The sequence below is a fragment of the Carcharodon carcharias genome, chromosome 16 (assembly GCF_017639515.1).
Source record: "Carcharodon carcharias isolate sCarCar2 chromosome 16, sCarCar2.pri, whole genome shotgun sequence".
Classification (NCBI taxonomy): Eukaryota; Metazoa; Chordata; class Chondrichthyes; order Lamniformes; family Lamnidae; genus Carcharodon; species Carcharodon carcharias.
The window spans coordinates 47141104-47163797 of NC_054482.1; the positions used below are offsets into that span (position 1 = coordinate 47141104).

Sequence of the window (22694 nt, forward strand, 5' to 3'; positions counted from 1 at the left end):
TGTAGTCCATATGGCAAGTACCCTGCCCTTATATTCAGATAAGCACAATTCAGTGGAAAAACTGACATCCATCCAGCCAGCCACTGTGAAGCTAATAGAAATGAAAATTGGGAAAGATGTACAACAAGCAGCTGATCAGATATTGGCCATTTATGCTATCACCCAAAGTCAATTTACCTCCTCGCGTCCTTCATAGGTCGATTCACACGCGATTCCGGACAGTTATCCAGGTTAACCTTATCCACATGACCTATTAATTAGTGATTTTCTTCAAAGCCAAATTTAAAACCAAGTCTTTTATCTGGATTCTGTTCCTGCAGTGTATTTGGGCCCAAATATGGACAAACTGCCTAGATCTGGCACTGTATGGTCAGCATGTATTAATTTCTACGTGGTAATTAGTGAAAGATGTGTATTGCTTATATGGCCAAAACCAATTATTTCAGATTAGGACTCATGTTAGTGATTTTCATTGCGTGGTTCAGTCAGTACAGGAATATCCTTTTTTTAAATGGTAGATACGTCCCTGGAAATTATTGCTTAAATCAAAGTTACTTATATCAAAGCAAGTTTTCCTATTTATATGTATGTAATATCAGGAGAAGTATTCCTAACCCATTCTCCTCCAAAAACTGCTCGGCTCAATAAGGAATAGCACTTTGGACACTAGCCTTCATCTTATCTTTGTTCTTCTTGACAATACACATAGTCATTAGTGGAAGCCCAAGTGAACTCGTTATGGCTGCTGCCTTCTCACCAACATTATCACTTTGTAGCACTTTTAATTTCTGTTCCAAAGTAAAAGTTTTCTGCTTTCTATTGGGATAGTGGAGTCTTTGTCACTTAATGCATGTTTGCCAGATATCTTGCAGACTTTATTCATGTATTACAGGCTAAAATAATGAAGCAAAATAAAGCATTACCAGATAATCAGTAGATGCATACATCTCATGAACAAATTGTGTGTGGATGCCAAGAATAAATAAATGGTTAGCGTGTGTTCTTCAAGGATTCAGTTACTAATGCCTGGCATATATTACAATTTGATGTTTATAAGATGATTATATTTTGGGACTATAGCCTTAAATTTAGGCTAAATGAAGAGGGTCATGTGACCTGTTCTGAAGGCTGCCCGACAATAAGCCTCGGTGGTTTGATTGTTAGAGTTCAAAGGGAAGCTTAATTTGTTTTGATGAGAAGAAGATGCAAGGTAGTTACATTTGGAGACAATGGCAACAGTCTCTGCATTTACAACGAGTAGGCTAAGGGCAGAATTTATTTAAATATTTAAATATTCAGGAAGGTGGGCAGACAGCGAAATCAGCTGTGCGCCCGCCGACCTGTCAGTGGCCAATTGAGGCCATTGACAGGGTAGTTGATCCAATTAAAGGCCCTGCCTGTCCAACCTTAAGGCTGGTGGGCAGGCCAGGAGCCCCGGCGGGCTTCTGATAAAACATGAAACCTCCGCCGGCGGGATGAGGTTTCATGTCTGTTTTAAAAAAGTTTATTAAAATTTTTGTGATATTTATTAACATGTCCCATCTCATGGGACGTTGTCACATGAGGGGGACATGTTAATAATTTTTTTATTTTTCTATTTTTAAAGTTTCAAACACTGTCAGTGCTCTCCCTGAGACAGCACGTAGTCTTAGGGAGATGTGCATTCTTTCGCGCATATGCAAGAAAAAGCGCACTCTGACAGTTGGGGAATCCCTCCCCCCCTGCATAGCGCTTCCCGTCGGGCGGCCCGCTTAAGATTGTGGTGGGGCCTGTTTCGGTGGTGGCGATCGCCCGCCGCCGAGCCGGTGGGGCCCAACCCCCCGTCAAGAACAAAATTCTGCCCTAAGTCTCGCAAAGTCCCAGAAATGTGTTGAAGATACTGGGGTGTAAACAATTGTGCTGTAACCTGACTATTTACTTCTAAGCTGAAAGGGAATTGAAGTCAATAGTAAATTAGTAGCTCTACCTAAATTCAAGGCTAACATGTTTCACTGGAAGTTTGAATCTCTTCTTTAAAAGTTATCAGTCTCTACGAAGATTTTAATACCTATATAGAACATGCATATACAGTGTACCTGCTACTTATTCCCTACTTGTCCCAAACCTTGGCTTATCTTCAAAGGATTTTTTATGGCAGATTCTTTGCTTAAACTTGGCTTCAGTATCACAGTCAGATTTACAGGAAAGTAAATCTCAAAGCTCAGGATTGGACTATTTACAGATAATGCTTGAGAACAAGGTTAAATTAGGCTTCTGCAAGCCGCTGAGTATATCTATGGGCTAGTCTGAAATTGGGATTGATTGATCAGGCTTCTACACACTGTGGTAATTTGTACTGACAGATTAATATCTAATGGAATTATAATTTTCCCCTTTATATCCAAATACACGTTATACTTTTTTAAAATATTGACCTCCATCAATAATATTGTTATAGTGTCCCCAGGTAGAATATCTCCAAGGCAGATCCCCAGAAGGTCCCTGAGGAAATTCCAGTGGTCACAACACTCAGCAGATTTTTTACCATCTCTGGTTACTACATTTCTAACTGTTGGCTTACTGGCTCATCATTTGTATTACATCGAGTGGGCTATTTTGCTGCACATTATGGAGATTTATGGACCACCTTTGCAACAATGAATTCCTAAAACACTTTCACTGGGAACATAATTGCTAGGAAATTGATTTAAGAGAGCAGTACATGAACATTTTCTGTTAAACAATGTACTTTGACCTCTGCATCTTAACAGAAGAATTTTTGTGATTTGTTTTAATTTGCTTCTTGCTACATCTGTTTATTTGTGGCAATATAATAATAACATTTTCAATAAGCTCGGTAATGCACTCTTTATCATAACTCAATACAATTAATATATAGATTTATTGCTCCTTTTCTTTTTTGTTATTTGAATATGGTGGATTTACCCAAATTATTCAGTCCGTTAAGCTCCGTTGATTCATTCTTTGCTTTGGTTCACATTTTGCAGCTGCTGATTCTTCCTACTTGCATTGTCAACACATCTCTCATATGGAAAAGTTTGCAACAACTATATTTTTCTTTAATAAAGAGCTTTCCAAAATTTGGAGTTATCACAACAAAGCAGTTTTACTGGAGAATTATAAACCAGTGGCTAATGGTTAAATGACAGCAGCAACAGAAAAACATTTTGTACATAAAGAAGTCAGGGGTATTCCTGATGCCCCTGGGTTATCACTTCATATATAATATTCCCGTAGCAAGAAATAATACACAGTTGGTAAATGGGAAGTTTACACTGTGGATTCAAGCAGAGAACATGAAAGTAATATTCCTTTGTAGAATTATTTGTCTCTGGTTTGCTAATTGGTTACCTCTTCAAAGAGCCAGTGCAAATTTTTGTGCTGTATGATTCATGATGGTTACCACCAAAAAAATTTAATATCAGAAATGTAGCTTTATGTTAATAATATGGTTATCAATTAGAATTGTACTTTCCATCCCTTTCCTACATTTTGTAAGTAATGTTTCCTACTCCCATTAGACTCCCCTCAACCCACATAATGGATGGAATATAATGCCCTCCCCTGAGGTGGGTTTGGGGCAGGAGGGTGATGGGTGGGGACCCCGTCATCTTCCCACCTCTACTCTGATTAAGTGGGCAATTAATGCCCACTTAAGGGCCTCATCTTGCCACCGTGCACGGGGAGACCAAAAAAGCAAACCATGTCAGGGTGCTTGTGGGCTTCTGGGAGAGGTTTGGGTCACCTGTTCACAGGCACTGAGTACCTAAGCAAGGGACCTGGCATTTGGCTGGGAGCCACTCCCTTGCCCTTGCTGCTGACAGTGTCCCTCCATTCTGGTGACCCCTACCCCACGACCCCAATCCCACCCTCACTCATCTATGGCTTGGGTCCTTTGGTGATCCTGGCCTCTGGTAGGTACATTGCCAGCAGCTGCCACTGCTCCCCCAGTGACATGCCTGTAATTGCCAGCTGCTGGCCTATGATTCGTTGGCAGCGCTTGGTGGGAGGGAAGGCCCAGCACTGACCAACTAAATGGCTGAAAGGCACTTAATTTGGAGGGCCTTCCCCAAAGGAGGGTACACAGGGCTTCTGCAGGCTGAGGAGCCAGTGGGTGAGACCCTTGATGCCTTGACTAAATACTGCCCATGATTCCGTCAGGCAGGGTTCAAAATACTTAGGGTAGCGGGAAAATTTACCTTTGAAAGTCCAAAAGTCCCTGAAAACACCGGGAAAATTCAATTATGGGGGTGACCAATGAGAGAAAAGTTGTTCCTCCTCCCAGTGGTCAGCCCCCTCCCCATATGCAGAGCTGATCTTCCAATCACAGGCTGTTTCTCTTGTGCTTACTTCTGACAGGCTCAATTATCACCATCAGGGTGGGAGGCTGCAAAGGGGAAGAGGCTGCGAAGGGGAGAGAAGTTTTAAAGCTGTCAACAAAGTAATACTCAGGTGACCGGTAGCCAGGAAATCTTGCGGCAGGATTTTATGTCCCATGGGCGGGCGGGCAGGCAGGCACACGCCTAACTCGATCGGACGTAAAATAGCACGTGACATTTTGGTCGGTGGGCATGTGAAAGAATCAGCAGTGTGCCCACCGGCAATTAAGAGGTCTATTAAGGCCCTTAATCAAAAATTAAGTGCAATTTTTTGTTGCCTGTCCAGTTGGCAGGCAGGTGAATCTGCCAGGTGGCCTTTTGAGTTTTCCTTGGGCACAATGAGTTTTCCATAATTAAATAAAAAATAAATATAAATTTTTGGGCAGAATTTTTATTCTGTTAAAGTTATTGTGAGTCAGTCCCATGTCAGGACATTTTTTCAGGTTTTAAAACTCTTTATTTTGAATTGAAAATTGTTCAACTCCCTGAGGTAGCTCCCTGCCTTCAGGGAGCATTCAGCGTGCACTCCCCTGCACATGCACAGACTTCTACACTCACGCTCCTCCCGCCCCCACACCGGCAGTGTTGAGGTACTCAGCCTTTCACGCTGGCTGGCTGTTAATTGGCCAGCCAGCGTGAAAATGCAATCGTGGGCTGATCACGGGTGGTGGACCGTTTCCCGGCTGCTCCTGGGCCCACCTGCTGTGCCTGCCCGCCGACCGAAAAATCCTGCTATAGAAGTCACTGAGGAAGTGGTTTGCAAATGGATGTATGGAGCCTCTAGGTTAAGGCTGCATAAGTTCAGGAGCTACTCTATGGGGAAAATGTAATGGATGATATTGTAATGAACACTGCTAATTGGATAATTTAATATTGAATAGTTATATTTCCTAAGAAAAATTTATATTTATGTGTTATCACATCTCAAAGTGTTTCACATTCTGTGAATTACTTGGGAAGCAGTGACTGTGTTGGATACAAACATGTAACCATTTTGCATATACTGAGATCCCAAACAGTAATGAATGACTTGCATTTTTATAGTTTTTTATGACCTTAGGTTATCCCAAAGTGCTTTACAGTAAATGAAGTACTTTGGAAGTGTAGTCATAGTTGTGATGAAGGACATATAGTGAGTTGAATGATCAGTTAACTTAGGGGAGTCTGGGACTAGGGAGCATAATGTAAGAATTAGAATCTGATCTTTCAGGAGTGAAATTAGGAAACCCTTCTACACACAAAGGGTGGTAAAAGTTTGGAACTCTCTTTTGCAAACAGCAGTTGATGCCAGATCAATATCAATGCCAGTTGAATTGTTAACTTTAAACCTGAGATTGAGATCTGACTTGCAGTAAAAAGGGTAGTAACTGCCTGGTTGAAATCTTTCAGATTTGTGTATATGCAATGAAAGCACATTAGCAGTGACCTTAACTGTCCGTGGAAGGTGTGTTTAGGGTATTAGTCTTTCGTGTGCAGAATTGTATGTCACTTACCTTGAAAAAAATGCTTGTTGCTAGCTTATAACTGTTGTTTTCATGTGGAAATTTAAATGTTATGGTGCCTAAGAAATTAATGCTTTCCTTGTGTGTTGTGGATTTAAGTTTAATGAAGGGGTGATGATTATTGAGGATATTGATGAATTCTTCTAATTCTGCTTCAGTGTGAATCCAAATACTCCATCTGTCAGCACAAAAACAGGGGGTAATGTTACTATATGACTGCACCACCTAATAAAAGAGTTAGTGGGAATGAAAAATGAGCCCCTGAAAATCAAAAAGCAGCCCTTGAGAAAATTTCAAGAAAACTTTGGGAAAAAAAATGATTTTGACACTTGCAGTCAGGCATGGTTTGCCAAGCTTCTTCCAGTATCCCTAAGCAACCACCAGATCTCAAGGCTTTTGAATTATTCTGACAAAAATATTTGGATAATACTGATTCCCCATTGTCCTTAATCTCTCCTCTCCCCTTATAAAGAGTTTAGTGATACTCTTCACTTTCTACACGTAAAAGTAATGAAAACCTTTTTATTTTTCTCTATTAGTTGTTTAATTCCTCCGGATCTCTATTTTACTCAAGCTTCTGTAAATGTAAGCAGGCCACTTACAGATCAATTAAAAAAATTAGGAGGAATTTCCTTAAACAGGGACATGAGAATGGGGAACTTGCTGCCACATGGAGTGATTGAAACAGCATTGACATACACGCATTGATGCACACATGAGGGTGTAAGGGAATAGAGTAGCATGTGGGCAGTGATATTCAGAATTGGTGGAGGCTCATGTATATTACGAATACCAGTTCAGCCAACTGGCCTGTTTCTCTGACAAATATCCTATGCCATTATCAAGTTTTCATGATCTAGGAACAAAGTATTGTTCACAAGGAACACTAGTCAGAAACCACATGCCCAAAGTCCTGATTTACAAAATATTAAAGGCTGTGGTCCCAGGATGTCCCAAGCAGCTTTCTTCCAGCAAATCACAATGTTCAGCTCACTGCTGCTCAACAAGGGTCTTTAGTGGAATAAAATCTCAAAATACAAATGCTGAAACAACTCAAATTAGAAATGGTTTTGTTCTTATTTAAAACAAAAATCACCCTTTTGCCAAATCACAACTAATTTCCACTGAACACTGCATTTATTTACACGTAATCGCTCTCGAGATTTCAATGAGTAATAGAGTTAAGAATGCCACACAAACTGTGAGACTTGGGTTCCTCAGTGGCTTCTGAGGCCAATGTTTAACTGGCAGGAATCTCTTTGACTGGAGACCAAGCAGCAACTTTGAATGCTATTTCTTGAGAAAAAGCTGGAGTCTCACGCAATTGCCTTCCCCTGCCTAAGTCTGTTGCTTTCACATACACTTCACTGGACGTGCTTTGGAATAATAAGCAAATACTCTCCTTTAGACAACAACTCCAATGAGCCTCTATTCCTTTTGTTTCAAGTGCTGACTCCAGTTATCCTCAAATTCAACTGAAGACATAGCCTAGGCAAACATATGGATATCCCTAGATCAATATGGAGAGCAGACTGGACAGCCATTACTGGTCAAACAGGAGTCAGACACACCAACAACAACAGAAAAAACACATCAGACCTGAAAAGAGAAAATATACCAGGAATGGGCGGATTGTCTTATGAGGAAAGGTTGGACAGGTTAGGCTTGTATCCACTGGAGTTTAGAAGAGTAAGAGGTGACTTGATCAAAACCTTTAAGATCCTGAGCAGTCTTGACAGGGTGGATGTGGAAAGGATGTTTCCTCTTGTGGGAGAAGCTAGAACTAGGGGTCACGGTTTAAAAAAAGGGGGTCGCTCATTTAAGATGGAGATGAGGAGAAACTTTTTCTCTCAGTGGGTCGTGAGTCTCCGGAACTTTCTTCCTCAAAAGGTGGTGGAAGCAGGGTCTTTGAATATTGTTAAGGCAGAGCTAGGTAGAATCGTGATTAACAAGGGGTAAAAGGCTATCGGGGTAGGCGGGAGGTTACAATCAGAGCAGCCATGATCTTATTGAATGGTGGAGCAGGCTTGAAGGGCCGAGTAGCCTACTCCTGCTCCTAGTTTGTGTTTGTATGTAATTGCAATGTACAAACCATAACACTTCTGGTTTTATTGGGTTTAATTAAAATGTAACCTTCAGGGAGTAATTAGTGGGTTTAATTGCGTTCAGCCCGAACACAGAAAGTTTATTTATAATATTTACTGCAGAAGCTCAGGTTGTGGTTTCACTGAGTTTTCAGATTCACCCCACACTGCTCTCCCCAACACTGTGTGGGGATTGATTTGAACAATGGCAATATTATTGCTGGTGTGATGGGGGCAGCCTCACCTGAAAGGTGCTCTCAGCACACAGACAGGATGAGAGAACTCTGTGGCGCCTGCCCATGACATTCTGGCAGCAATGTCAAGCAGCGTTGAGGTGCAGGCACCAGTAATGTGTCCAGGGAGTGTAAGGCCGGGCTATCACTTTGTTCTGAAGGCTGCACAAAGCACAGGGAAGAGGCCCTGCACTGAGACACCTGCCTTTATCTTGTGCAGAAAGGTTTCACATCTGAGTGACAACACTGCTCATCAGAACAAGGAGCCATAGGTAGGGAGACATTCTTGGGAGTTTATTAACAATAGTGAACATTATGTACAAGTGATTAACACCCGTGCCCAGGCTGTGTAACTAACTCTTCTTAACTTTCCTAACCATGCTACTACGTCTTGGTGTTTCCAGACATCCACAGCAGAGGTGGAGGCAGCCTGCTGACTGTGACGCCTTGTCCGTGATGACCTTGGCGGGCATTCTCTGGAGGGCCGAGAGTCGGAGGGCCCTAGTCTGCTTTCGGGGGTCCTGCTGAGTGGCAGTGCACCCTCCTCAGCCTGTGAAGCTGGTGCTGCTGGGGTCACAGGAAGAGGGGATTCGGAGGGGCTGGACATTCCTGGATGGATGGCCCCGGGGTGTGCACCTGCTGATCCTCCTCCCTATCGATGGCCCCGGGCTGATTCCTTGAGGGGAAGGGGAAGCTGGAGTGAGATCAAGCTGCCCAACACCCCTCTCGTGTACACACTGTTGGAGGCCAACTATGGCACCTGCGATGAAGTTGAGCCCGAGCAGCAGTGCTGGAGCAAAGTCCTGGACCAAGGTCTCCATGGGGGCCGCCAACCTACCAGTGTTGACCTCGGTGTGTTAGCATGCCGGTGCTATCACCTCAGAGTGAAAGCGGATGACTGCTCCATAATGCTTTGCAATCTGAGGAACGCAGCAGACGTCCCTTTGTGATTTTCCCGAGCCTGCCTTTGCAGCTCCAGCAACTGTGACATGTGAGTGTGAGAGTTTGAAGTGATGAGATGGTTGCGTTAACCTGGCAGCACAGATGAGTTCATTCATCCTCTTTCTGGATGGCCAACATCTTCTGTGCAGTGTTGGCACTGACCACCACTGCCAACGCCTCCCAGGCCAGAGAGGTGACACTGATGGGCCTCCTGCGGCCAGAGGAGGGGTAGAGGACATCGCAACGGGCTCCAACAGTGTCCAGAAGGAGTCCCAAGGATGTGACACTAAACTGGGGGGGGATGCAGTCTTCTTGCCTTTCAGGGCCATGTCTTCTGTGCAGCAGTCATGGTCTGGTAGCACTGAGAGGTGTGTGCACGGCTGCATTTTAAATCTAGCACCTGGCATGAGGAAGCAGTGAGGTGATGGCATGGCGGGTGAATTGGTGGCCGCCCTCCAGTGAAATGGTGTTTCCCAGGAATAACATTGAAGAATTCTCACCAGCAGCAAAGCAGGAATAAAAAAATGTAATTAACCTTCACTTTTTAATCTTTCAACAGAAAGCAAACTAAAGATCTGGATATACACATAGGCTTAAGTTGGAAGCTGAATTATCAGAAACATATAACAAATGTAAAAATCTATGGATTTATTTTTAATCAAAACTGAGAAATTTAGCATTCCGCAAATACAAAATTAGTTTTTCAGGGTTAGCAAGGCTGTTTAACCAAGAACCTAGTACACCATTAAAAAGCCAGAAGAGTCATATGGACTCCAAACATTAATTCTGTCTTTCTCTTCACAGATGCTGTCAGAACTGTTGAGTTTTTCCAGCAATTTTTGTTTATGTTTGATTAAAAAGCCAGTAACACCTCATTCAAAAGGCATATCTCTTTTAAGGGTTTTTACAGTGAGACTTAAAATGTAAAAGTGGAAATTCACATGAATTCAAGTGACTTTTAAGATATTCATCTGCAGAGACTTCAAAAGCATACCCTGTGGAGGAGCAGGGAACCAATGACAGTAACTTTTGGATGTCCACGTTTCACTGCGCATGTGCAGAAGCCAGAAATTTCTGTCAGTTTCACAGTTGTAATGACAGTGAATGCTGACAGTTTCACCAGCAATACAGCTGCAAAATCTGAGGAAATGTTATGAATCACCGAGCATCTGGAATGACAGAGATGCGAGCCGGGAGGTCACCTGACCATCCTGATATAGTTGGACCATGGGACTTAGAAATAAATCTGATGAAGAAGGCCTGAATAATAATCCGTATTCATTTCTGTTTTATCTGTCAAGGCCAAAAAATCCTTCACTTTCTTTGAGAGACATGTAGCAGTCAGTAGGTACTGGAAAAGTTAGTGGCTTAAAAGTTTGAATTATTTTTTAAATTCTTTACATAGGATATATGGCACAGGAATGGACCAATCAGCCAAACCATCCATGACGGTGTTTATGTTCCACTTGAACCTCCTCGAGTAGTTTCCCATCTAGATCTATCATTGTAACCATCTATTCCCTCCTCACTCAAATGCTTGTCTAGCTTTTCTTTTAATGCATCTACACAATTCGCTTTAACCACTCCGTGGTACTGCATTCCACATTTTTACTACTCTTTGGTTAAGGAAGTTTCTTCAGAATGTCATGATGTTTGGTTTGTTTTTTATGGCCTTGCTAAGCTGTGGCACAACTTTTAGTAATTGGTGTATTTGTATTCCGAGATCCCTTTGTTCCTCTACCTCTCCTATACCTGCACCTTCCAAATAATAAGCAACCTCCCTATTCTTTCTACCAAAATGTACTGCAGTATTTCACATTTATCTGTGATGTTTGTTGCTTCATGTGTTTTGAAAGGTAAAAGTAACATTCAGTACTTCAAGGGTTCAAAATACAACTATTATGCTCAGTTTTACCTGTTTTCCATAGGAGTCATGAACTGGTGAGATGATTCCACCAATCACGATGTATCGTCCTGTCTTATGCAGATAATCACGGGCTCTTTCTGAAAGCAGAAATAGGTAAGGTGAATTTACAAGATGCAAGATCTGCGTGCTTGATCAAGCAGTATTTTTCAATGCATTAATCAATTTTCATTTAAATACAAATTCCAAAGTTGAAAGGTTTCTTTTTCACATATTTTCACAAATTTTGGGAGTTTAGGGAGAAATGCAAATTTTTAAGAGCCCTCTTAAAGAAAACCCAAAGAAACTTCTTAAAACTGGCTTCCGCTGCATTTTAGCAATTATTTCTTTCAACAACAACTTGTATTTATATAGTTTCCTTAACATCTCAAGATGCTTCTCGGGAGTAATATTGAATAAAATTTGCCACTGAGCCACGTAAGCGGATATGAGGACAGATGACAGTACGCTTTGTGCAGAAGTCATAAAGGAATACATTGCCTTTTCTCCTTCCAGGATGGCAAGGGAAGCATGTATTGGGATTCTTTCAGGATGGGGCAGACGATATTTGGAACATCTACCAGTTAGCCTTCTACTGTTGCATAAGGAAAGTCACTGAAGATCTGTATTCCAAGAGAACTGAATACATTTAATTTTCTTTTGCTAGAGAGAAGCGTGCGGAGCGAGCACATGGCTTCACAAGGCTTGCAGGCTTTCTTATGGTGCAGGGGGTCACTGACTATACACACATTGCTTTGTGGCTGCCAGACTCTGGGATATACCATAACCAAAAGTGATTCCACTCCCTCTATGGGCAGCTGGTATGTGAGTATACACAATGGGTGAAATTTTCCATGAATGAGACTGAGTGCTGTGGTGGGTAGTCTTGGCAGTGCCCACCCCGCTGTCTGAATGATAGAAACTCGTGCCCAATCCTGTGCTTGGTGCAAATTATGCAAAGGCGCGTATCAGTCCGAATCACCTGGTGGGTGGGGAGTTGATTCGTGCGGCTGCCATTGGCTGGCAGGTTTGAAGGTCCAGGAGCCATTTTTAAAGGCCAGTCCAACAAACAATCTCACTCTCTCCAGCCCACCAGAGATGTCTGACAGCCAGAAGAGGAAGGCCAAGAATCTGTAGAAGAAGGCAGCACCCGCTTCACGCATCAGACCCTCCAGGCCTAAATCAGAGGGGTGCCGGCGCAAAGGCACACACTCCATCCCAGGGATGGCTGCAGAAAGCACAGCAGCCTCACCTCTCCCACCTGGGAGGCCATCGCGGAGCAGGTCACGCTGCTGGCAACCGTGCCTGAAATGCCGTCCAGTGCAGGAAGAGGATGAATGATCTCATCCGCTCCACAAGGGTAAGTTATCCTTCAACACCCTCCAATATCAAACTCTCATCATGGCATCATGCACTCAAATGGCTACTCTCTTCAGGGATCTCACACAACCATTAGCAGGGGACACATATCAACACTCGTTCTCTCTCTTACTCACTCACTGAGACTTTCACATCACCACCACCCCATCTATCATGTTACTCACAGTCCATCCTCTGGCCCTTCTGGTGAGGGCTCACCACAAACAGGGAACATACGTCTCGCCCAGCCTCTGCTCCGTCCCTTCTCATCACATCTTTCTTCTTCATACAGGCTAAGCTGGTGCACAACAAGCGCAAGAGATCATAGACCAGGGGAAAGACGGCTGACATCATTGCCTTCAGTGAGTTTGAGGAGGCTGCAGCTGAGCTGGCTGGGGATGACAGGGATTGCTCCTGTGGGGAAGGGGAGATCGGCCTCTCCCGTCAACCCAGTACAGATCATAGCTTTATCATTTCATCAAATCCTGACATTCACAGTGAGTCACATGCAGTCTTATCTAACTCATGCTCATTAACTGAAATTCTGTTTTCTTGGCATCAGCAGATCGAGACCAGCAAGCCAGTCTAGCACCAGTGCAAGCCCATAGACTTCATCCGAAGAGGGAGCCCTGGAAGAAACATCATGGCATTCACACACATCCCGCACCAGATCAGAGACACACACGTTTGGTGGAACATGGCTGTAGATTTGGCCCGGCCTCACTTTCTGGGGAACACCTCAGTGACATGTCCCCACAGCAGTTGGAGGCAGGGGCAGCCCAGGTCTCCGACGCTCGGTCCGAGTCAGATGATGAGCCTCTGGAAGTGGCCACCAACTCAATGCTGGAGATGCAACAACAGGTGGCGGAACATCAGGCAGAGATTCGACAGACACTCAGCAGACTAGAGTGAACGATGGAGGAGTCCTTCTGCGTTCTGTCTGATGTCGTGACTCTGACATACGAGTGCCTCGATGTCACCATGGGAAGGCTGGTTACTACGATGGAGACCTTGGTCCAGCAGGCCTTGCCTGATTTGCACTCAGCCCTTTACTCCATGGCCACACACCCTGGTGTGTATCATCAAGATGTAGGCGACATGGGGACGAAGCACCTTGACATCCCTCCAGGTGCACCATCTCCTGCAGGAGTCAGGGAGGGGCCCTTGGGGACCCACAGGGAAGACAAGCATCAGCCGGACACCCCAGGGGCCTCTTCTCAGGACACTCCAATGGTGTGCATCCACTCACAGCCCCCTCTGCCTGTGATCCCATCCTGCCAAGGGCACTTCTGCCCCTGAGCAGGTGGCCCTTACCAGGTCAGGCCCTCCAGGCCTCGGGCCACCAAAGGACATCTGCCAAGATCATCACAGACATCAGGATGTAGCAGTCAGCAGGCTGCCTCCACCTCTGCTGCGTATGTCAGGGCTGCACCCAAGTGGAGCGGTAGAGATAGGAACGTTAAGAAAAATTGACATCACGTTTGGGTCACGAGTGTGCTAGACATGTAAATAAATTGCACTTTTTTAATACAATTTGATGGTTATGTGAATGTTCCTGTCAACTGAAGGCGTTGTAATTTTGTACTTTGGAATCCTCTTATTTCAAGATTTAGCCTTGCTCCCACTCAGTGATAGTGTTCCACTGTGAGATTCATATTCCTGTGATGTCAACCACAGTTGAACTAGTCTCCACATCCTTGTGTGATGTAAGGAAGGTGTGCTTAAACCTTTATTGGAAATGTGTGATGTAAGCATTTCTAACCTGTCTTCCTCAAGGAACATGATCGAGTAAAGGAAGTGCATCGATAATCTAGTGGCATTTGTGTCTCCTCAGTGGTAGTGCAGAAGGAAAGACATGCATAGAAGAAGGAGATCCCTAGACATGTCCACACCTCAGTCGCAGCAGTGTTTGCATCATTAGATGGTGGCAAAGGCTTCAAGTCTTCTCTCGCATCACTCTTGTTCCTGAATGCACTCTCAGTTCCCAGAGTGAGCTCACTCACAGGGCCCCATGGACCAAAGCAAAGATCATGGCTATGGTCGGAATATGCTAGTGCGAATGCGGGACTCGCTCTCACTACAAGTGGGTAGACATTCCCTGAATTGAAAGAAGATGGTATTGAGGGCTAGGAGAGATGTGGCCATATTCCCTCACTGAACATTATTCTTCCTGGAACCGGTCAGTAATTAACATATCACGGGCACGTCTCCCATGCCTCCCTTCCTCCATGCATGATCGCACTCATACTGACCCTCAGCAGTCTCGTGAGGTTCCTGGGCCTATGGATCTTCATCTTCCGATGAGCTCTCATCCTCCTCCAGTTCATCCTCTGACAGGGGGTCATCTCTTTGTATAGCCAGATTGTGAAGGATGCAATACACTGCAATGGTGAGGGAAACACTGTCAGGAATATATTGCCATGAGCCACCTGAGCGGTCCAAGGATTTGAAGCATACCTTCCAAAGCACATCTTCAGAAGTCCTATGGTCTGCTCTGTAAGGGAGTGTGCGGAGCTGTGAGCAGCATTTTACCTCTCCTCGGAATGACACTGAGGGCAGCCTGGTGTCATCAGCCAGCGCTTCAGCAGGTACCCCTTATCCCCAAGCAGCCATCCCTGCAGACATAATGGTCCCTCAAAAATCTCAGGCACATGGGAGTGACTCAGGATGCAGGAGTCATGGCAACTCTGAAGGTACTGTGCACAAATGTGCAGTATGTACTTCAAGTGAGCACACATCAGTTGTACAATCTTTGGAATTTGCTTTTATTCATTCACAGGATGTGGGCTTCGCTGGCTGGGCCAGTATTTATTTCCCATTTCTCATTGCCCCTGAGAAGGTGGTAGTGAGCTGCCTTCTTGAACCGCTGCAGTCCATGTGGTGTAGGTATACCCACAGTGCTGTTTGGGAGAGAGTTCCAGGATCTTGACACAGCGACAGTGAAGGAACGGCGATATATTTCCAAGTCAGGATGGTGAGTGACTTGGAGGGGAACTTCCAAGTGGTGGTGTTCCCATCTACCTGCTACCCTTGTCCTTCCAGATGGTAGTAGTCGTGAATTTGGAAGGTGCTGTCGAAGGAGCCTTGGTGAGTTCCTGCAGTGCATCTTGTAGATGGTACACACTGCTGCTACTGTGCTTCAATGGCGGAGGGAGTGAATGTTTGTGGATGTGGTGCCAATCAAGTGGGCTGCTTTGTCCAGGGTGGTGTCAAGCTTCTTGAGTGTTGTGGGAGCTGCACTCATCCAGGCAAGTGGAGAGTATTCCATCACTCTCCTGACTTGCGCTTTGTAGTTGGGGGACAGGCTTTGGGGAGTCAGGAGGTGAGTTACTTGCCATAGGATTCCTAGTCTCTGACCTGCTCTTGTAGCCACAGTACTTATATGGCTGGCCCAGTTCAGTTTCTGGTCAATGGTAACCCCCAGGATGTTGATAGTGGGGGATTCAGTGATGGTAATGCCATTGAATGCAAAAGAATGATAATTGGATTCTCTCTTGTTGGAGACGGTCATTGCCTGATACTTGTGTGGCTTGAATGTTACTTGCCACTTGTCAGCCTAAGCCTGGATATTGTCCAGGTCTTGCTGCATTTGGACATGGACTGCTTCAGTACCTGTGAAGTCACAAAAGGTGTTGAACATTATGCAAACATCCGCCTTCTGACCTTACGATGGAAGGAAGGTCATTGATGAAGCAGCTGTAGATCGTTGGGCTGAGAACATTACCATGAGGAACTCCTGGAGTGACGTCCTGGAGCTGAGGTGACTGACCTCTAACAACTACAATCATCTTCCTTTGTGCTAGGTATGACTCCAACCAGTGGAGAGTTTTCCCCGATTCCCATGGACTCCAGTTTTGCTCGGACTCCATGAGGCCGCACTCAGTCAAATGCGGCCTTGATGTCAAGGGCAGTCACTCTCACCTCACCTTGGGAGTTTAGTTCCTTTATCCATGTTTGATCCAAGGCTGTAATGAGGTCAGGAGCTGAGTGGCCCTGGCAGAACCCAAACTGAGTGTCAGTTAGCGGGTTATTGCTGAGCAATTGATGCTTGATAGCACTGTTGATGACCCCTTCCATTACTTTATTGGTGATCGAGAGTAGACTGATGGGGTGGTAATTGGTCAGGTTGGATTTGCCCTGCTTTTTGTGTACAGGACATACCTGGGCAATTTTCCATAAAGCTGGGTAGATGCCAGTGTTGTAGCTGGAACAGCTTGGCTAGGGGTATGGCAAATTCTGGGGCACAAGTCTTCAGTACTATTGCCGGAATATTGACAGGGCCCATAGCCTTTGCAATATCCAGTGCCTTCAGCTGTCTCTTGAAATCACATGGAGTGAACTGAATTGCTGGGACTGGCATCTGTGATGCTGGGGACCTTCGGAGGAGGCCAAGATGGATCACCCACTTGGCACTACTGGCTGAAGATTGTAGCAAATGCTTCAGCTTTATCTTTTGCACTGATGTGCAGGGTTCCTCCATCATTGAGGGTGGGGATATTTGTGGAGCCTCCTCCTCCAGTGATTGTTTATTGTTCACCACCATTCACGACTGGATGTGGCAGGACTGCAGAGCTTAGATCTGATCCATTGGTTGTGGGATCGCTTAGCTCTATCGCATGCTGCTTATGCTGTATGGCGTGCAAGTAGTCCTGTGTTGTAGCTTCACCAGGTTGACACCTCATTTTTAGGTATGCCTGGCGCTGCTCTTGGCATGCCCTCCTGCACTCTTCATTGAAGAAGGGTTGATCCCCTGGTTTGATGGTAATGGCAGAGTTGGGTATATGCCGGGCAATGAGGTTACAGGTTGTGTTCAAGTACAATTCTGCTGCTGCTAATGGCCCACAGTGCCTTATGGAGCCCAGACTAGAGTTGTTAGATCTGTTTGAAATCTATCCCATTTAGCACGGTGGTAGTGCCACACAACAAAATGGAGGGTATCCTCACTGTAAACGTGGGACTTAGTCTCTAGAATGACTGTTTGGTGGTCACTCCTACTGATACTGTCATGGACAAATGCATTTGCGGCAGGCAGGTTGGTGAAGATGAGGTCAAGCGTGTTTTGCCCTCTTGTTGGTTCCTTCACCACTTGCCGCAGACCCAGTCCAGCAGCTATATCCTTTAGGACTCGGCCAGCTAAGTCAGTAGTGGTGCTATTGAGCCACTCTTGGTGATGGACACTGAAGTACCTCACCCAGAGTACATTCTGTGCCCTTGCCACCCTCAGTGCTTCCTCCAAGTGGTGCTCAACATGGAGGAGCACTGATTCATCAGCTGAGGGAGGGCGGTACGTGGTAATCAGCAGGAAGTTTCCTTGCTCATGTTTGACCTGATGCCATGAGACTTCATGGGGTCTGGAGTTGATGTTGAGGACTCCCACGGCAACTTCCTCCCGACTGTATACCACTGTGCCACCAACTCTGCTGGGTCTATCCTGCCGGTGGGACAGGGCATTCCCAGGGATGGTGATGGTGGTGTCAGGGACATTATCTGTAAAATAGGATTCTGTGAGGATGACTATGTCAGGCTGTTGCTTGTCTGTGAGACAGCTCTCCCAATTTTGGCACTAGCCCAGATGTTAGTAAGGAGGACTTTGCACGGTTGACAGTGCTGAGTTTGCCGTTGTCTTTTCCGGTGCCCAGGTCAATGCCAGCGGTGGTCTGTCTAGTTTCATTCCTTTTTTGAGACTTTGTAAAGGTTTGATACAACTGAGTGGCTTGCTAGGCCATTTCAGAGGGCATTTAAGAGTCAACCACATTGCTGTGGGTCAGGAGTCAACATGTAGGCTAGACCAGGTAAGGAAGGCAGATTTCCTTCTCCAAAGGACATTGGTGAACCAGACGGGTTTTTACAACAATCCACCATGGTTTCATGGTCATCATTAGACATTTAATTCCAGACTTTTTATTGAATTTAAATGAACCCAGGTCCCCAGGGCATTACTCTGGGTCTCTGGATTACTAGTCCAGCGACTATATCACTGCACCATCGCCTCCCCCTAGCCACTTTCAATTGGATGATAGAGCTTGTAGTTTATAAACATTAGAGCCTGCTGCCTTGGAGCCCGTATAGCCACATGGTGCAGTCTATTGCACCCTGTACTCTTGGGAAGCCTGAGATGGCGGTGAAGCCGGTGAACCTTGCAGCTTGGCTATCTTCATCCAGAACAAACCTGACATAATGACGGGCCTTCCTGTAAAGGCCATCTGTGACCTCCTTTATGTATCAATGTGTTGCGGACTGAGCGCTGCTGCACACGTCCCCTATTGATCCTTGGAAGGAATCAGGGGCCAAGGAATTGAGCACTGTGGTCATCTTCAAAGCCACCAGCAGAGGATACCCTCCAACTCCACATTGTGTCAGGTCTTCATGAAGAATGTGGCATATGTGATGTACCAGAGCTCAGGACAAGTGCAGACATGCACAGCATTGCCTCTCACTCATTTGTAAATAGGAGACTCTCCTATGATAAACCCTAGGTCTGGCGAGTTGCACCGGTTGTCTGGGTCTCTCCTCCTGTCCCTCTTGTTCATGCTCTGGCTCCACTTGACCTTGTACCTCCTGCTGGAGCTGCGTACAGAGTCGCCTTTCCTTCCTTCGCCTCCTCCATTGCATTAGGACCCTGACAAAGGCAGAATTGAGCCCTGGGTCCATATCTGCTTTTGTCTTCTCTCTGAAACATTGAAGACATTAATGATTCAAGGGGCAAGAAAGTGAAGCTCAAAATATGACATGTTTGGAGACTGTAAGGATCCATAGTTTTTCCTGCCCTACTTGCATGGTGGCTGATGCCACCTTGTCCCTGAGACACTAGTACACACATCTAGGTGACCAAAATGGCTTTACATATATGTAACATCTTGAGCCCTATGTGGGATGCTATAGTGTCAGTGAGATGAATGACCCAACCTAGCTCTGTGCTCCAGTCTCTGATGTGGCATATTAATGACCAATCACTTGCTCATGGTCAACAAGTGGAAGCCCTTTGGCTCATTAGGAGTGTCAAATCTGGTGAACACGTGACAGGCTTTCATTGATGGAATATCCCATATGATGTAGTTATGCCTCCTTCACTATTGCCTGCATTCCCAAATTCTACATTTGTATGTGTTACTATTGAGGTGCAGCGACTGTGATGCAAAGCCACTGAGTTCTGAGTAGCCCTTTAAAAGTGCTAATGAAGTCATTGGCTTTCAGTGGCTTTCATCGCAAGACAATCTTCATTCTTTCTTTTTAGGCAGACTCCTGCAGCACAAGACGTTAGAGGGTGACCCCAGAGAAGCCCCCCTTGTGTTCACCCTTCCTCCTCACTGCCTTTCCACAGCCTTCCCTCCCTGTTGCCCCCTTCATGTTCATCAACTCCACCCTCACCTGTCAGCCCACCCCCAATTGAAATGCTAGTTTCTGAAAGCAGAGGCCTGCAGGAGTACCACAGCACAGTGGTGTTCTTAGGGACAATACAGGCAAAGAGCAGGGGCAGACCAACCCTACAGGCCTTGCACAGTGGCGTTCATTACAACATATACAGCGCAAAACCATGGCAGGTAGGCTATGTACGGTCCGCTCATCTCAAAGTTACCAGCGAACCGAGGTCCGACTTGTGCACATCACTTTTTTTCAAACGGTTTGAGGCCAACGTAAATTCCCGCTGGTGTGACGCAAGATTGGAAAGCCTGGAAAGCTTCTGGTGAGCAGCTGTTTTAATGAGCATTCATGACATGTTAATGAATGCAAATGACGTTTGTGCCGTTAGTGGGCAGGATAATCGACCCATCATAAACACACCATTGAGAGAATTGCAACCTATTTTTACGAAGGTGGATTTGCAACTTTTTGCACCCTTAGACTGACGCCTCAGCAATCCTAGTAATCTATTGGAGAACAGATTGCTGGCCTGAAGTGACATCCTGAAAACCCCTTTGAACACTTGTTCCCGCAGCCATGATGGCATCTGTCTGAGCTTGCATTATAGAATGCTGCAACATGAAGGCATTGGGTAACTTCTTCTTGTGCTGCATTGGAAGCTGAGACTTAGACTATCAGACACTACATTATCTGTTTAGAAAGAAGCATCAATGGCCTGAGAGAATCTGATTAAAGGTCACTGGCCTGAAATGTGGGAAGAACTTTCCCAGCTGGGTCATGATCCCAACTTAGCCCCAACTCCAGGTCGGAAACCCAGAAGCAGCCATGGCTGGACATAAGAGAAAATCTTCTCTTAAGCAACCAATTAGGAAGCCCTGTCCAATTAAAGATGGCGGCCAGGTTCCAACATCAGGAGGTCCATACAGTGCAGTCTAATAGGGCTGCCAGTCACCTTTGCAGTAAGGATGCTGCTGAGGGGCAGCAGCAGGAGCAGCAGTGGAGCCACGGAGGCATCTTCAGCAGGAGGACGGAGAGTTACATTGGCGGAGACATCAGTCTCCATGAAGTGGCTGCAATGCATACCTCCTACATGGAGAGACCTGAGTACTATGATTTAATGCAAGCGCCTGTATGCCATCAGAAAAATTTGCACTGGTGTGAGGTCACTGAACTTCTGGCAGCACTGCACACAGTCCCTCAGAGTGAAACTCCTGGCATTGACCTCCTTGGCTGTCTGATCCCACTGGCTTCACAAAGTTTGTCTGCAGGGCCTCTTGACCCCCTGTGGACAGGTTACATCTCTTATCCCTCCATCTCCTCAACCTAGTTGTCCAGGGCAGCCTCAGCAAACCTTGGAGCATGTTTTCTTCCCTGTTGTACTATAATTCACTCTTCTTGCTGTTTGATGTCTCCTCCACAAACAATTTTAGCACATGCTCTAGCAAGAATACAGCTCCCCTTTAAGTAGTGCAGGATGGCTTTAGTGCAAAGTGGTGCCTGCCTCTCAGAAACTTGGGCCCTCCACTGAGGTGTGCAGCCACTCAGAAATGCACTTAGCATTGGCTGTATACAGCAACCATGCAAATTAGCAAGTAGCACAAAGTTGGCATGGTGTCTGTATCAGAAGCAAAGTCTGTGGATTAATCACACATCACAATCCCTCCGCCTATTTTCAGGGTCTATCAAATCTTGCTCTCCCAGTCTCAGAATGAAAATTCATTACACCATCCAATACCAAAGGTTTTATTAGACTTACTTTACCTGATTATTTTTCTCTGATTTCTTGAGATAGCCCTCTTTACATTCACAATTTCCTTCCTAATTTAAAAAAAAACTTAGTTCTGACCCTTCTTTGATTTTTTTTCTTTCAATGAGCACAGATTGAAATCCACCACCTAAGATCCAGAATCTAATCTTCCATAAACGTTGTTCTTTAGCTCCATTCCAACTAATCTATTTTTTTAAGCTTAATGGCTTAAACAGGACAAAAATGCCAATGCTTTACAGAGCAATTGATTTTTTAATATTTGTTCATGGCTAGGCCAGCATTTATTGCCCATCCCAAATTGCCCTCGTTCAGAGAGAATTTTAAGAGTCAACGTATTGATGTGGGTCTGGAGCCACATGTAGGTCAGGATAGCAGATTTCCTTCCCTAAAGGACATTAGTGAACCAGATGGGTTTTTGCAACAATTGACAATGGTTTCGTGGTCATCATCAGACTTTTAATTCCAGATTTTTATTGCATTCAAATATCACCATCTGCCATGGTGGGATTTGAACCTGGGTCCCCAGAGCATTACCCTGGGTCTCTGGAGTATTAGGTCCAGTGATATCACTTTGCTACTGCCTCTCCTGGTAACTGACAAATAGTATGATGTGAATTATTTTTCCAAATGAAAGACAAAGCAATTGACTAACAATATATATTTTTTTAAAAAGGCAAAATTTAGCCCTTTTTATAAAGCATTCATTCAAATAGTTAACATGCAAATTAAGTTTTGATGAGGTATTTGTAATAATTATGTGACTTATGATCCTGCAGCCCCAGCAAGGGGCTTTGCTCAAAAGGGAGAACAGGGGATCTTTTCCACAGTATGTAGTTAAGAATACACAGTGGATTTTATTTCTGAAGAAACTGCAGATTGTTTTCTTTTTAAAAATAATATAGAGGCATCATTCTTCTTGTAAATCTCTGTCCATTCTGCAAAGGTCCCATCAGATTGGAAAATAGCAAATGTGACTTCTATATTTAAGAAAAGAGGGAGACAGAAATCATGAAACTGCAGGCCAGCTAGCTTAACTTCTGTCACAGGGAAATTGCTGGAATCTATTATTTCGGAGGTGAAAGCAGGATTTAGAAAATCTCCATGCAATCAGGCAGAGTCAACATGGTTTTGTAAAAGGGAAATCATGTTAAACTAATTTATT

The 22694-nt window shown here is 44.9% G+C and overlaps 1 protein-coding gene across 1 annotated transcript in view; it reads right to left on the minus strand.

Moving 5' to 3' along the window:
* Window positions 1-22694, minus strand: part of nmnat2 (nicotinamide nucleotide adenylyltransferase 2) — a 332701-nt gene that overhangs the window by 191425 nt on the left and 118582 nt on the right. The window contains exon 2 of the mRNA XM_041208930.1: window positions 11056-11144. Coding sequence (XP_041064864.1) covers window positions 11056-11144 — 89 coding nt within the window. The remainder of the gene's footprint in view (window positions 1-11055; window positions 11145-22694) is intronic.